Here is a 16,593-nt window from a genome sequence, read left to right as displayed (position 1 = left end):
GGATGTGGAGAGAAAGGAACTCTTATCCACTGCTGGTGGGAATGCCGTCCAGTACAGCCTCTGAAAAGTTATATGAAGATTCCTCCAAAATCTGGAAATTTAGCTCCCATTCGACTCAGCTATTCCACTCCTAGAGATATACCCTAAGAACACAAGAATACAATATAAAAACCCCTTCCTCACACCTATATTTATTGCAGCACTATTCACAATAGCCAGGCTCTGGAAACAACCAAGATGCCCTTCCACAGATGAATGGCTAAAGAAACTGTGGTACATACACAATGGAATATTATGCAGCCTTCAGGAGAGATGAAGTCATGAAATTTTCCTATACATGGATGTACATGGAATCTATCATGCTGAGAGAAATAAGTCAGAGGGAGAGAGAGACACATAGAATAGTCTCACTCATCTATGGGTTTTAAGAAAAATAAAAGTCATTTTTGTAACAATCCTCGGAGACAATGAGAGGAGGGCTGGAACACCAGCTCACTTCATGAAGCTCACCACAAAGAGTGGTGAGTACAGCTATAGAAATAACTACACAGAGAACTACCATAATCAAGTGAATGAATGAGGGAACTGGAAAGCCAGTCTAGAGTACAGGTGGGGGTGGGGTGGGTTGGAGGGAGATTTGGGACATTGGTGTTGGGAATGTTGCACTGGTGAAGGGGGTTTCTTTACATGACTGAAACCTAATCGCAATCATTTATGTAATCAAGATGTTCAAATAAAGAAAAATAAATAAATAAAAAATAGAAGAGGAAAAAAAGAATCAAATAATATAAAAATGTTCCCTAATTTCACATATATGGTAAAGATTAAGTGAATGATAACTTAAGAGTATTAAGTCAAGCTCAGTTTTGATACAGGACATAAATCACTGGCCTTCATATAATTTCCTAAGAAACTTCTCTGCAAAACTCTTAGAAAGGCTATGGTCTGCAATATGGTGCTATTTCCAGTAGCACAACCTAGAGGCTACTGTAAGAAAAGTCTAGAAAACGCATTTAAATACCTACTGGTCTTAAATATTTTGATTTATACAAATAGATTTTTCAATTATGTTACGATATAAAGTTGCTAATATTTATGCATTGAAGTTTTTTGAATCGCTTTTATTATCAAGGTTAATTTAATCTCAATCATGTCCCTCATTGAAGAAAGTGAGAAAAATTACAATTATCTTGAAGTTACATCCAAGTAGTCTTGACTTTTTTTACGGTGTGTGAGTTAATATTTAGAGACAATTATGCCTGCTGCTTTGGTGCATTTTTTTACATTGTATAATGAAATTAATTTGTTGTTCAGTTCAGGAAATGTCTTTAAAATTTAATACCTAGGACCAGAGTAGTAATACAGTAGGTAGAGGATACAGAGAATAGAATGCAGCAATCCAGGTTTTGACCTCAGCATCCCACATGGTCCCCTGAACACTAGCAGGAGTGACCCATGAGCATTGATGAGTATGGCCCCCAAACTAAAAATAAATAAATAAATAAATAAATAAATAAATAAATAAATAAAATTAATTGTCTTTAATTTTGGCTGAATTGAAGGCTCAAATTTAGATTAAAGTTCTTCAACTTTAGATTAAAATTCATATGGTTGGGAACCATATTTTATTTTGCATGAGAAACCATCAAGTCTGTGCCAATGTTTTGTAAGATCTATTAGTAGTTTTATTTTATGGGCCACACACAGCAGTACTCAGGGCTAATTCCTGGCTCTGCATTCTGGGTTCACTCTTGAAAGGCTCAGAGGATCATTTGAATGCTGAGGTGAATTTGGGACAGCCAATGCAAGGCAAGTGCCCTATCTCTCAGCCAAGAATCTGTATCTTAATTCTGTTATAGAAAATTTGAATCGAAGAAAATAACATAATGTTTTTATGCAAAGTATTATTACCAAATAAAGTAATATTGTGATATAATAAATCTTTTATTCGCACACTTGGGTATACATATATTTTATTAGAACTCCAAACTATGCCTAAAACAATGCCCTCAAAAAAACCAACTGACAATTGTTAAAAAATATTTTTTTTTAGGCTATCTTGGCTATACCAGTGGATTTTCCTTGAGCTGTATGGTTTTTTTCCTAATAGTGGTAAGTTCTAATTAAAATATTTTATATAGCTTTTCACAGTGAAACGCATGTAATAATTTTTATTATTTAGTTTTCTTTGATAACATCTGTATTGTATTTCTTGAATTTTTAATATCAGGTTATCTACAAGAAATTTCAAATCTCCTGCGGTGTTTCACCATTAAATGCAACACTGAGTGCTAACTTAACAAATACTGATATATGTACACCAAAGTATGTTACCTTCAATTCAAAGGTAGGTATTTTTGTACTTAAGAAATGAAAGAGTGTCTAGAGAGATGTAGTACAGTGGGTAAGGTGCTTGCCTTGCATGCAGCAAATCGAGGTTTGATCTCCAGCATCATATATGCTCTCCTGATTCCCTCCTGTCCCTGAGTACAGACCCAAGAATAAGCCTGGAACACAGACAGGTCTACCCCCAAAACCAGAAAAAAAATAGGATCATTTTTATCAAAAGCATTTTATTTCTCAACTTGTAATTAAACTGCTGTAATTATATTTTGTCCTAGGAAAGCACAGTAACATTGCTTCCCAATTTTACAACCCATTTGAAGTTTAAGAAGTGTATATATCAGGTTTTCTTACTTAAGTCAATAAGCTATCTCTGTGGAAATGTCTTCATGGATAATTGAGCTCTTTTCTCGTGTGTAAACAGATTAATGACATTGTTAGCTCACTATTTCTCATCTGATGATAACAGAGAGGAATATTTCAAATACTTCCAGTTTGCACAGTGGAAATACAGATACCACCACAAAGCAGCACTTATAAACTTTGATACTATTGAGATATTATTGATAATATGGGGAAGAGTGGAGCGTGGAATCAGTCCAGCAGGAATTTGAATCCCTGTGCAAGTTACTCAACCTTTATAAAATCAGTCTGTCTCTCACTCACTCACTCACTCACTCACTCACTCACTCACTCACTCACTCACTCTCTCTTTTCTTAAGGATATGGCCACTGTAGTGAATATTGAATAATTTTCTATTTTAGGTCTAATTTGCTTTTTTAAGAGATTAAAACTTGGGGCCAGAGAGGTGGCGCTAGAGGTAAGGTGTCTGCCTTGCAAGCGCAAACCAAGGAAGGACCATGGTTCGATCCCCCAGCCTCCCATATGGTCCCCCCAAGCCAGGGGCGATTTCTGAGTGCTTAGCCAGAAGTAACCCCTGAGCATCAAATGGGTGTGCCCCCCCCCAAAAAAAGAGATTAAAACTTATATAGAACAAAAACCAATAAATTCTGTTGTAGAGAGAAGTTATGGATTATTTACTACACATTGTGGGGAGTTTAGCAAGATTATATAGAACAAGTACTATGTAATCAATCAACTTCTGCTATATACTCTGAAATAATGCTATGCTTAGATCATGCAAATATTCAGTTGGGGAATGAAATAAAGCCCTTCTGCGGCAAGTACCTAATGTCGCGAGTTAGATAAACTCTCAGAAAGCTGTTTCCATTTTCGATCATAAAGCCTTCCTAATAACCAAATAATCTGCAGATTCTGAAGCATTGTCAGATTAAAAAGACAGTTCAGAAGTACCAGAGCTTTATAATTTTTATACAACAAAAATGTGTTTTCTTAAATTCTTTTTTTCATATAGACCGTGTATGCTCTACCAACTATTGCATTTGCATTTGTCTGCCACCCATCAGTGCTGCCAATTTATTGTGAGCTTAAAGAGTAAGTGACTTGTTCAACTTTTATCTCTTAATCATTTATATCCCCTTATAAGTAGTCAAGAACTGTAGTAAAGAGATACGCTTGTGTAATTAAACCCTGAGGACACAGCACACAGCTTTGGCTTCTGATAAAATACTTCTTCATAAGGAAAGAAAAAGGAACAGTCAAAAATCTGTATTTTAGTCATAAATTTATAAAATGGCCAGAGATATAGAGTTTTATTTATTGACATTCCAAAAATGATATTACTTAAGTTCAAATATGTGCTATTTGATATTTCTTGTACTTTTTAAGATTTACATACAGTGTGTCTGCTTTTGCCTGTTAGTTTGGGAAGAAAAGCTAGTCAAGCAGGCCAAAATACATACTAGACAGTAACTATATTGTTCTTTTTTTGTTTATTTTGTTTTGTTTTGGGGTCACACTGGGCAGTGTTCATGGGTTACTCCTGGCTCTACACTCAGAAATCACTCCTGGCAGGCTCGGGGAACCATCTGGGATGCCGGGACTCAAACCACAGTCTTTCTGCATGCGAGGCAAACACCCTACCTCCATGCTATCTCTCAGGCCCCTATATTGTTCTTTAAATTACTAAGATAATTCCACGTGTTCTTTTTTGTTATTTGTTTTGGTGGTTTTTATGGAAAGGGGGCCCATACTTAATGATGCTCAGAGCTGATTCAGTGATTAGGGATCATACCTGACAATGATTGGAAGACCATACGTGGTGATCAGGGATCAAACCAAGCTCAAGTACATACAAGACAGTGCCTTACCTGCTATATTATCTCTTTGGCCCTCAAGAGATATTTTTTTCTAATAACTATTTTACTTAAAAACTAACAGCCTGCTTGTATATTTTTTCATATGATTCTTAGCATATTGTTACCAGATTTCTTTTTTTTCTTTTTTTCTTTTTTTTTTGTTTTTGGGCCACACCCGGCAGTGCTCAGGGGTTACTCCTGGCTGTCTGCTCAGAAATAGCTGCTGGCAGGCACGGGGGACCATATGGGACACCGGGATTCGAACCAAGCACCTTTGGTCCTGGATCGGCTGCTTACAAGGCAAACGCTGCTGTGTTATCTCTCTGCTCCCTTATATGTACAAGATAGCTATCAATTCCTATTTTGAAAAAAAAAAAATGTTTCTCACTTAGCATGTATTTAATTCATTACCATCACTACTAAATTTAATTGAGACATGGTTAGAAATTGGAATATATATGGCTACCAATTTTATATGCATCATTTCTACTTTATACTACATATAGGCTAATAACCATGTCCTAGCATCTTTTACATTTAATAACCTAGATTTTAGGGGGTGAAGCAATAATACAGCTGGTAGGGTGCTTGCCTTGCACGTGACTAACCAGGTTTGATCTTTGGTGCCCTATATGGTCTCCCATATGGTCTCCCTGAAGTAAATTATCCTGAATAGCCAGGAGTAAACCCTGAGCATGTGTTCCAAATTAAAATAGAAAAGAAACACTCTAGATTTTAATCTGTAATGTTTGTTGTGTATATTTCTCACTTTTTTGTTATTTTGTTTTGTTGTATTGTGTATTGGCGACATATTGGCCCATTCCTGTAGTGTTCAGAAAACCAGGGCTTACTTCTGGATCTGTACTCAGGGATCACTCATGGTGGGCTTGAGGGGACCTTAAGAGGTACCAGGACTTAAACCCAGGGCAGCCATATGCAAAGCAAGCACCTTATCTGTTGTAATATCACTTTAGCCCCTCATTTCCTTTTATGACACGTCACTGTTATGAGGCCTGTTTTGAACACAAGTTTAATTATTTGGAGAGTTAAGAAAACTTAAAGGTTAACTCAAACTCTTCGAGTAAATTAAACATTTGAAATAAAAGGCTCTTTATCACTAAAGTTCTGAAGACTTATCAGCTTCATCTATATTCCTGAGAATACTCAGGGGAAAACAAGAACCAGAATTTAAATTAAATAGCAACAATATTAGCAATGAAACACCCGAGGTCAATTTTCAGCTCTACTGCTAATATCTGACACTAGGAAAAGAGCCTTGAACTTATACTTGCCTTTTTTCATATATATATATATGCTGAGTACAGAGATAATATCAAACACAAATACTGACAAATATTCTGCCCTTCAGATGAGATCTTGATATTCTTATAAAGAATGAGGAAGAACGCTCAAGTTACTATTTGTTAGATTTCTCTGCCACAATACCCATTTGTTGTTAAAAAAAAAAATTGCTCTAAAATGAAGTAATGGCAGTTCAACTGATCATCTGCTTTAGTTTGGCAGAAGAGAAGTTAAATTTATAACTTTCAGTGTTAATGCTGGTACTCAAACTTAGTAATATAATTTTTAATTGTAATTAAATTTTTATTTTTTAGTTTTTTTTTCAAATATATTTATTTTTGCTTTCAGTCGATCACAGAAGAAGATGCAAATGGTTTCAAATATCTCCTTCTTCGCTATGTTTGTTATGTACTTCTTGACTGCCATTTTCGGCTACTTGACTTTCTATGGTAAGTATATCTGTCAGCCAGAACAAGAAAAGAAGCCAATATACTACAATTTTTTAAAAAATTTTTTAATGAAACTGCATTTTATAAGCATATTACTTGTATTGAGAAAAGTTAAAAACCTTAACAGAGGAAATTTTTCTAATGACTGGAAATTGGGTCAGATTCTATGAATAGAAAAGAAAGTCAGAGACAGATGTTAAAGAGTGAGAAAGAGCAGTGATACACTCATGAAACTGTGCATTAATTAAAAATAAAATGCCTACTTGTTCACCAGAAGAGCCTTGCAAATATTTGAAGGAATGCCATTCAAAATGAAAAGAAAGTGAAATATGAAAAAAAAATTAGAACAAGGTTTTAATTGTGACTTTTACTGTTAGTGAATGGATTAATTACTATGACTCCAATCTCTCTTGTTCAACTTTTATTTTTCAGCTTTAGATTCTTTCATTTTTATCATAACTGTGGCTTAATTTAAATACATATTTTTTACGTTATTTTCTGTTAAATTTTAATTAGGTTATGGTTTCCTAAATACAAATGCCTCCAAATTTAAGCATTTTTAGAAATTTTTAATTCAGCTTGTAGAGAAAGGCTACCCTGATTATATAATTATTGTGTTACCATTTGCCTAAACAATGTAAAAGCATTATCTATTGAATTCATAAATATTGCATATAGTGTTTGCATATGAAAGGCTTATTTTCAGGCCTGCAGAGTTTCAGGGCCAGAAGGGCAAAACAGAATTTAAGTTTATTGAGCATGTTACCATAACCTTATTCAAGCTATGATTTTTCTGTGCAAATCTCTCCCTTCACATAAAATCCAAACCCTTGTGTAGGTTTAAAGAAGTAGAATCACTCATTTTTTTTAAATGGCCATAAATTATGAATCAAGGATATGAGAGCTAGTAAGATGATAAATTATGGTCGTTATTTCAAAACTGAAACCAAACTATGGTGCATTGACTTTTGGATTTTATACCCAGAATCTTGAGATGGTCATTATGAAGCCTGACAAGAAAGAAATAGCACCAAAAGAACAAGCATTTTGATGTTCTAAATCTAATCATTTTGGCTTTGGCAGTCTTTGAAATAGCACTTTCCTAAAATTAAGTTGTGTATTACAATGATCAAGTCTGAATCTAAGTAATTTGAAACTTTTTATTTGTATTAATTATTATATTTAAACACTGTAGATACATGATTGTTAATAATACAGTTAAATTTTTCAGATACAAAGTTATTCATGAGTTTCAGTCATGTACAACACCCTTCGCTAGTACATATTTCCCACCATGAATGTCTCTCACCAACTTCTCTTCCACCCTCCCTCATGCCTGCCTATGGTGCAGTTTCTCTCTCTCTCTCTCTCTCTCTCTCTCTCTCTCTCTCTCTCTCTCTCTCTCTCTCCTCTCTCTCTCTCTCTCTCTCTCTCTCTCTCTCTCTCTCTCTCTCTCAATCTCTCATATCTCTCTCTCTAAATCTCTCAATCTCTCTCATTCTAACTCACTTTTTCTCCCTACTTTTAGAAACTGTGATTTGCAATATTGTTACTAAGGGGTATCATACTTATCAATTTATCGCCTTTCAGCACTCATTTCTTGTTCAGAGAGATAATTTCCAACTATCATTATCATAGTGGTTACTTCTCTGCCCTAATTGCATTCTCCCACTATTATTTGTAGGAATCTTCATTCCATAGACTGGTCCTCCTGGCCTTTATCTCTATTTTTTTATATTGCTACTATACTTTTTATTGAGTTATATACAACAAATGAATGTGATAATTCCATATTTATATCTCTCCCTGTAATTCATTTTGCTCAACATAATAATCTTCATTTCCATCCATGTATAAGCAAATTTTATGACTTCATTTTTCCTAAAAGATGCAGAGTATTTCATTGTGTAGATATACCACAGTTTCTGTAGTCATGCACCTGTTCTTGGGCATTTGGGTTATTTCTAGATTCTGGCTGTTGTAAATAGTGTTGTGATGAACATGGGGAAAGCAAAAGGCTTTTCTACATTATTTGTGGGCCCATAGGTATCTAGGAGTGAAATTACTAGGCCAGATGTAAGATCTAAGTCTAGCTTTTAAGGAAAATCCATATTGTTTTCCAAAAGGGCTGAACCAGTCTACATTCTCACCAGCAGTGAATGCCTTTCTCTGCACATCCACACCAGCACTGGTTGTTCTTTGTCATATGCTCCAGTCTTTGTGGTGTGAGATGATATCTCATTTCTGTTTTGATTTACATTTCTCTGATGATTAATAATGTGGAGTATATTTTTTTCAGGTATTTTGGACATTAAAAGTTCTTTGAGGGCTGCTGAGAGATAGCACAGTGGTAAGGCGTTTGCCTTGCATGCGGAAGGACATTGGTTTGAATCCCGGCATCCCATATGGTCCCCCGAGCCTGCTGGGGTGATTTCTGAACATAGAGCCAGGAGTAACTCCTGAGCGCTGCTTGGTGTGACCCAAAAGCAAAAACAAAAACAAAAAGTTCTTTGAGAAAATATCTCTTTATTTATTCTCCCCATTTTTGGTTGGGGTTAGATGATTGTTTATTGCTATGTCTATCAGTACCTTGTATATCTCAAATATTGACCCTTAATCAGATGAGTATTGGGTAAATAGTGTCTCCCATTCTGTGGGTTGTCTTTGTGTCCTAGTCACCATTTCCTTCTTAGTTTAATATAGTCCCATTTGTTTATCTTTTTTTTTTGTTTGTTGGTTTTTTTTTTTTTCGGGCCACAGCCTTTTGATGCTCAGGGATTACTCCTGGCTAAGCACTCAGAAATTGTCCCTGGCTTGGGGGGACCATGTGGGACGCCGGGGGATGGAACCTCGGTCCTTCCTTGGCTAGCGCTTGCAAGGCAGACACCTTACCTCTAGCACCACCTCGCCGGCCCCCCATTTGTTTATCTTTAGTTGGCCAGTGATGTTTCTTCCTTGAAGATACCTTTAGATTCATTGAGTGTTCTGCCTACATTTTCCTCTATGTTTCTTATGGTTTCAGGCCTGATATCAAAGTCTTTCATTCATTTTGATTTGATAGTTTTCAATAGCTCATCAAGAAATTCATACACCATGGCCAAGAAGGATTCATTCCAGAGATGCAAGGATGGCTTAATATATGCAAGTCAATAAAAATAATACTTCATAATAACAAAAGAAAATATAAAATCATATGATCATAGCAATAGATGCAGAGAAAACATTTGATAAGGTCCAGCACCCATTCATGATAAAAACTCAATATGATGGAAATTGAAGGAATCTTCCCCAATGTAACCAAAACCATTTACCACAAGTCCACGGCAATTATTATACTCAATGGGGAACAACTAAAAGGCTTTCCTTTAAGATCTGACACAAGACAAGGTTGGCCCCTCTTCTATTAAATATAGTGCTGGAAGTACTTGCCCTAGTAACTAGTCAAGAAAAAGATATCAAGAGCATCCAGATAGGAAAGGAAGAAGTCAGGCTCTCACTGTTTGCAGATGAGATAATACTGTATTTATAAAATCCAAAAGCTGCTACAAAAAAGCTGCTAAAAACAATAGATTTCTATAAAAAAAAGTGTCAGGATACAAAATTCATACTCAGAAATACATGGCTTTTCTTTTTTTAATTAATATCTTTATTTAAATCTTTATTTAAACACAAACAAATATGATTGTAGTTGGATTTCAGTCATGTAAAGAGCACTCCCCCTCTTCACCAGTGCAGCATTCTCATCACCAATGTCCCAAATTTCCCTCTTCCCCAACCCACCCCTGCCTGGCTTTTTCTATATACAAATAATGAGAGAGAAGAAAGAGATATTTTTTAAAAATTCCATTCACAATTTTGACTGAAAAAAAAAACAACAACAATACCTTGGAATCAACTTAAGTAAAGAGGTGAAAGACCTAAATAAGAAAACTACAAAGCACAACTTCATAAAATAAAAGAGGACACTAGGAAATGTAAATAAATCATTAATTGGAAGGATTAACATAATTATAATGGCAATACTTCCCCAAAGCAATGTACTGATTTAAGGCAATTCCTTTAAGAATACCCATGACATTTCTAAAAGTAATAGATCAAACACTCATGAAATTTATGGAATGATAAGCTTCCATGAATAACGAAAGCAATCCTTGAGGAAAAAGGTTGAGAGGCATCACTTTCCCCAAACTCAAGTTGGATTATAATGCAATAGTCATTAAAACATCATGGAATTGGAATAAAGACAAACCCTCAGATCAGTAGAATAGACCTGAATATTTTGAGCCTGACCCTCAGGTATATGGTCGATTAATATTTGGTAAAGGGGCAAGAAACATGAAGTGGAAAAAATAAATCTGAAATGGAGAAAGGAAATCCTCTTCAACACGTGGTTCTGGGGAAACTGGCCAACTACATTCAAAAAAGTGATTTAAATCTTTCTTTAAAAAAAGAAAGCAGGGGGCTAGAGAGATAGTGTGGAGGTAAGGCAAATATATATTTGCCTTGTATGCAGAAGGACAGTGGTTCGAATCCCAGCATCCCATATGGTCCCCCGAGCCTGCCATGAACAATTTCAGAGCGTAAAGCCAGGAGTAACCCCTGAGTCCTGCAGGTGTGACCCAAAAACCAAAAAAAAAAGGAAGAAAACAGAGCAATAGCAAAGTGGGTGAGGCACTTGCTTTGCATGTGGCTGAACCAAGTTTGATCACCTGCATCCCATTTGGTCCTCCAGAGCCAACCAGGAGTGGTTCCTGCATGCAGAGCCCCTGAGTATCGATGGGTGTAGAACAAAAACAAAACAAAGCAATAAAATTATAAATACATGAAAGACAAAATTTTGTAAATTCCATTAGTGCCACTCCTGCAAGGCAGCTGGCATTTGATTTATGGGAGAAGAGTTTTAAAAAGGTACTATGTGAGGTGAAGTCTGTTCACAAACTTTTGGGCTTGTTTAATGAGTAGCTCCAAATAGAAGAAAATCTACATTCAGAGAGTCTTTATATTGCAACTATTATTTTGACCCAAATGTATTCCTCGATTTAATTTACTATAAATTAAGTCTGTTCACTCTGAGTAGCTTTTCCAGTGCTTACTATAGACAGGTGGAACACAAGTCCCACGATTTTTCTTTCCAACTTCACAAATTGTTTTAATAGACACTTAACACTCAGAATATTGTTTTTTTTTTCTTTTGGTTCTGTGGTATACAGATTCTGTTTTGTTTTGTTTTTTCAGCAAAATTGTCACTCAAGTGATGTTTCTTTTAAACACTATCTTTACTTTTTCTTTCTTTAGAAACTGTGCAATCAGATCTCCTACACAAGTACCAGAGTAAAGATGACATTCTCATTCTGACCGTTCGGTTGGCTGTCATTGTTGCTGTCATCCTCACAGTGCCGGTATTGTTTTTCACGGTGAGTAAAGACCTTTGCAATCTGAGAAAAGCTGAGGTCTCACTTTACCTCCTGCCTTCAGCAGCAGCCATTCCAGAGAAAACCTGCCACAGGTGGATTTTTTGGTATCATTGAAACTGCATTAGGGAAGAATTCCAAGACACAGTTTAAAATCTTTCAGAAAGAAAGTGGTAGGGTGAGAGAGAGATAGTGAAGAGGTTAACTTGCCTGGCATGCTGCCAATTTGAGTTTAGTTCCCTAAACTGTAGGATGTGGCCCCAAATCAAAAACAAAAAGCTATTAGAATGTGAAATCAGTGAGATTAAAAAAAACTGCTGATGGGGTAAATAATAACTTTGATTAATCTCTCTTTTCCTCTAACTCAGTTTTTAAATTGAGATAGCATTATTTTTCAATACTATTTATTTCAGGGGGATAGGTTCATGTCTCTTAAAATGTACATATTGGTATACCACACCCACAAATAAAACCACTATTAATAAAAATACTAATACTACACTGGATTCTCTGCCTGTTCCTTCCACTGTCCCTGCTATCATTCTGGTTCTGCAGTACATGTATGCAGTTCAGCATACATGATTTGGTTTGCAAGGCTTGCATGCAGAAGGACTGTGGTTTGAATCCCGGCATCCTATATGATCCCCCAAGCCTGCCAGGAGTATTTCTGAACATAGAGCCAGGAGTAACCCCTGAACGCTGCCGGATGTGACCCTAAAACTAAAAAGAAAAAAATGAAAAGAATACTCAGTCATGGATAAAAGCAAATGATTACCCCTGTGAAAAGAACTACAAATTTATAAATAAAAATACTTTAATTTTAAATCAACTTTTTCTGCTTCTGAAACTGAAGTTATTGATATTAATTCATTAGTTATTGTAAAATAGTTCAAAATTTCTGTGCATCAGTAAACCAGTTGTCAAGAAGAAGATTGGCTTGGTATAGGAACAAATCTAAGTTTCTTTTTTTCTTTGCAGGTTCGTTCATCTTTATTTGAACTGGCCAAGAAAACTAAGTTTAATTTATGTCGTCACATCTTGATTACCTTCATACTCTTGGTTATTATCAACTTGTTGGTCATCTTCATACCCTCCATGAAGGATATTTTTGGAGTCGTAGGTATGACTTTGCACTTAATAATCTTCTGGGTATCAACTTAGAAAACTAAAATATCACAGTAACGACCCTAATTTTTTTTACTTTACAGGTGTTACATCTGCTAATATGCTTATTTTCATTCTTCCTTCATCTCTCTATTTAAAAATCACAAACCAAGATGGTGATAAAGGAACTCAAAGGATTTGGGTATGTTTCATCCAACAGCTCCCATTAGTCTGGTTAGTTTTTAAATCATAGTTACCAATTAAATAGTCCTCCTCTCAATTATTTGATGCTGCTTTTAGTTGTCCCAAAAATAAATGGCTGTATGGTGTATGGTAGTTTTTCAACAAAGGAAATTCAAAACATATTATAGAGATCTTCATTTTCAAAATACCTTTACAGATTTTATTCTTTTTTTTTTTTTTTTTTTTTTTATTTTATATTAATTATGACAACAAAGATGCAAAGAAAGAGGACAGGGTAAAGTTACAGTGGAAGCCCAATCACCCATAAACAGGATTCTCAGTAGTTCCATCGATGATATCCCAGCCTTGAACTTTCAGCCAAAGAACATTAAGAAAAACAAAACTGAACCCATGTACAATACAATTACTTTGTCCCTCAAATCCCCAGTTGTAGTACATATTGTTTCTTAGCAGCACACCATATAATCTAAAGATATTAGACTTATGTAACTCTTTAAACATTGAGGGCAAAGTACATTTATCTAGTTCCATGCACATGCTTACTAGTTTAAGTTAACCTCAAAAGTTTTAATGGGTTGTTTTTCTTAAGGATTGGAGTCAAGAGAACATAGTAAAAATACGATATTAAAGTGGCATTTGTTTGCATAGGCCCACCAAAACATAAGGGACATGGAAAGACAAATTATGGTCTAAATACATGGAGACCCTACCCCTGAAGTTTCCTGGCACAGGACTGACTCTAGGCTCCAGGCAAACTAGTTTGTCCAATTCAAGTCATAGTCTGTAGTGGCAATACACCTCCATTCCTCACATAGTCTCTGTTGTTGGTATCATTCTTCTGTATTAAAGATCCTGGAGTCTGCATATCCCATATTGCAGTCAGGATGGTGCAGAGCATCCTCTCGTTTCACCTCACACTTAAGGGCAATAGAGAGAACCATGTCCTGTAGAGCAGGTCATCGTTGTTGTCATGTCTTCTCGCAGGTCATTGTTGTTGTCACGTCTTCTCAGTGTAAACGGAAGTGTCTTATTAGGAGGTCGATGTCACACCCTTGGTAGTGTCTTTCCTGGTAGAGGACTGCTTCCAACTGTTGCTATAAAAGACCTTGGATGTTTCGTAGATAGCTTGCCTGGTTCCAGCGTGAATGGAGAATGCCCATTCAACTGAGGCCTATGCCAGGTCATTATATCAATATTCAGGGTGTAAGGTACATTGTAATGAGATTTATTAGATAATAACTAATCTGTATGTATAGTGTTTTCCCATTTTAATGTGTCTATGCAAACAAGGATCAATGCCACGAAGCGTTATTGGTGCATCTGGAGGCAATAGGAACAAGACCAGCAATTTCCATGACATAGTTCAATCATAGGCATCAAACTGAGGGATAGTTCCACCACAATCCTTACTGAACAGCTTACAAAGAAAAGACAAGATGAAAAGTGGATAGAAACATCATGGTAGAAGAATATATAGAGAGTTACAGCAGTTAAAGAAAATAACCATAAAATATTCAAAAAATATATGTGTTCAATATGTGTTCGATTTGTGTCCTTCTAAATAGTTCTGGGATTTGTAAGATCTACTGTATGTCTTTGGTCAGAGATTGAAGCTGTGTGTTACTGAACTTAGAGAAAAGTAAATCTGGGGTACTGATGGTTGGGAGGAGCATATGATCGCGCGGGGGCGCTAGCCCCCGCGCGGTTTCAAAATGTAGACTGGTATGAAATTGCCAGTGACAGCCTGAGTATAGCTGAAAAATTATTTGCCTCCCCCAGATCAAACTACACACCCTGATCCACCCTCTAGAGCCGGCCTGGGAGTGGGGAAAACCCAGGGTGCCCCATGAGCTCCTCCCAGAAACCCACCTGGAGATCCGGAGGAAAGGGGGAGAGGGGGTTCGGGTGACCCAGGTCCGGGCCCCCCACCCTAGGCCAGGCCAAAAGGCCGCTGGCACATACGGAGGTCTGCCAGCTGCCCGCCCGTGCTGCTAAAAATCCAGCTCCAGGAAGGGAGAGAGACCCTCCCAAGCCCGAAGGACAGGGATTTAAGCCCAACCTAGGCCGGTCCCCAGACCCGGCCTGGGAGTGGGGAAAACCCAGGGTGCCCCATCAGCTCCTCCCAGAGACCCACCTGGAGATCCGGAGGAAAGGGGGAGAGGGGGTTCGGGTGACCCAGGTCCGGGCCCCCCACCCTAGGCCAGGCCAAAAGGCCGCTGGCACATACGGAGGTCTGCCAGCTGCCCGCCCGTGCTGCTAAAAATCCAGCTCCAGGAAGGGAGAGAGACCCTCCCAAGCCCGAAGGACAGGGATTTAAGCCCAACCTAGGCCGGTCCCCAGACCCGGCCTGGGAGTGGGGAAAACCCAGGGTGCCCCATGAGCTCCTCCCAGAAACCCACCTGGAGATCCGGAGGAAAGGGGGAGAGGGGGTTCGGGTGACCAGGTCCGGGCCCCCCACCCTAGGCCAGGCCAAAAGGCCGCTGGCACATACGGAGGTCTGCCAGCTGCCCGCCCGTGCTGCTAAAAATCCAGCTCCAGGAAGGGAGAGAGACCCTCCCAAGCCCGAAGGACAGGGATTTAAGCCCAACCTAGGCCGGTTACAGATTTTATTCTAATTGTACCTTTTCTTTGCACTGAGTGAGGGCAGATCATCTGAAAAACTTATTTTTGTTTTTTGGGTTTTGTTGGTTTTTTTTCATTTTGTTTTGTTTTGGTTTTGGTTTTGTTTGGGGATGGAAATCACACCTGACTGTGCTCAGGACTTAATTCTGGCTCTGCTATCAGGAATTACTCATAGCCTGCTTGAGGTTCTAGATGAGATTCTAGCTATGGGACCTGAGTCAGTCGTGTACAAGTCAAGCACCTTACTAGATATTTATTAATCTCCATTCCTTCAGAGTAAAGACAAGACCAACTAAACAAACTGTCTACTGTCTTTGTTCAATTCCTTGCCATGTTAACTTCTCTCTACAACCCCAGGAACTTGTGTTACCCGGAATCATTGAGTTAGCTCTAGGAGTCTTTTTTTATAATTTGGCAGAAATAAATGCTTTAGAGAAACAGATCTGGATTGAGAAACTAACTTTATATACTGGGATTCTTGTTCCCAGGTCTAGTAACGTTCAAGCAAGGGCATCTACAGTTAGAATAAAGCAGTTTGTAAGATCTACTAAGTAGCATTAGGGAAGGGTTTCTTTCTGTGTGAGGACCTGGACTCCCCTGGGAATTGGATCAGATTCCTATTGGTATGACCTTGTGTAGCTCCATCTCGCTCAGCCACCTTGAGCTCTCTCCCCATCAGAATATATAGTCTCTTTGTCTTATATAATTTGTTCTCCTTACAGAACTCTCACTATAATCTCAAGGTCAAGCAATCTATTCTGTGTTTTGCAGATCTGTAGTTAGTAATCCATATCTCATTGCTATCGGCAGCCTTTGAAGTAACTTAGTTTTGATGCCATTCCTATATCGTCCCTTGCCTATATATTTGACCATTTTCCCACTTAAAAATTTTGTTGATTTTGGAGCCACACTCAGCAGTGCTTTCAGCAGTGCTCTGG

At 37.5% G+C, this 16,593-nt stretch overlaps 1 protein-coding gene across 1 annotated transcript in view; it reads left to right on the top strand.

The window, feature by feature from the left end:
• SLC38A1 (solute carrier family 38 member 1) overlaps positions 1–16,593 on the top strand; it is a 99,809-nt gene that overhangs the window by 77,637 nt on the left and 5,579 nt on the right. Inside the window, exons 10-16 of the mRNA XM_049783893.1 lie at positions 2,054–2,112; positions 2,231–2,347; positions 3,720–3,799; positions 6,214–6,314; positions 11,610–11,728; positions 12,704–12,845; positions 12,934–13,031. Coding sequence (XP_049639850.1) covers positions 2,054–2,112; positions 2,231–2,347; positions 3,720–3,799; positions 6,214–6,314; positions 11,610–11,728; positions 12,704–12,845; positions 12,934–13,031 — 716 coding nt within the window. The remainder of the gene's footprint in view (positions 1–2,053; positions 2,113–2,230; positions 2,348–3,719; positions 3,800–6,213; positions 6,315–11,609; positions 11,729–12,703; positions 12,846–12,933; positions 13,032–16,593) is intronic.

The sequence above is a fragment of the Suncus etruscus genome, chromosome 11 (genome assembly GCF_024139225.1).
Source record: "Suncus etruscus isolate mSunEtr1 chromosome 11, mSunEtr1.pri.cur, whole genome shotgun sequence".
In the NCBI taxonomy this organism is placed as follows: domain Eukaryota; kingdom Metazoa; phylum Chordata; class Mammalia; order Eulipotyphla; family Soricidae; genus Suncus; species Suncus etruscus.
Note: the sequence above shows the minus strand (reverse complement) of the source record. Positions and strands in the feature narration are given on the sequence as shown.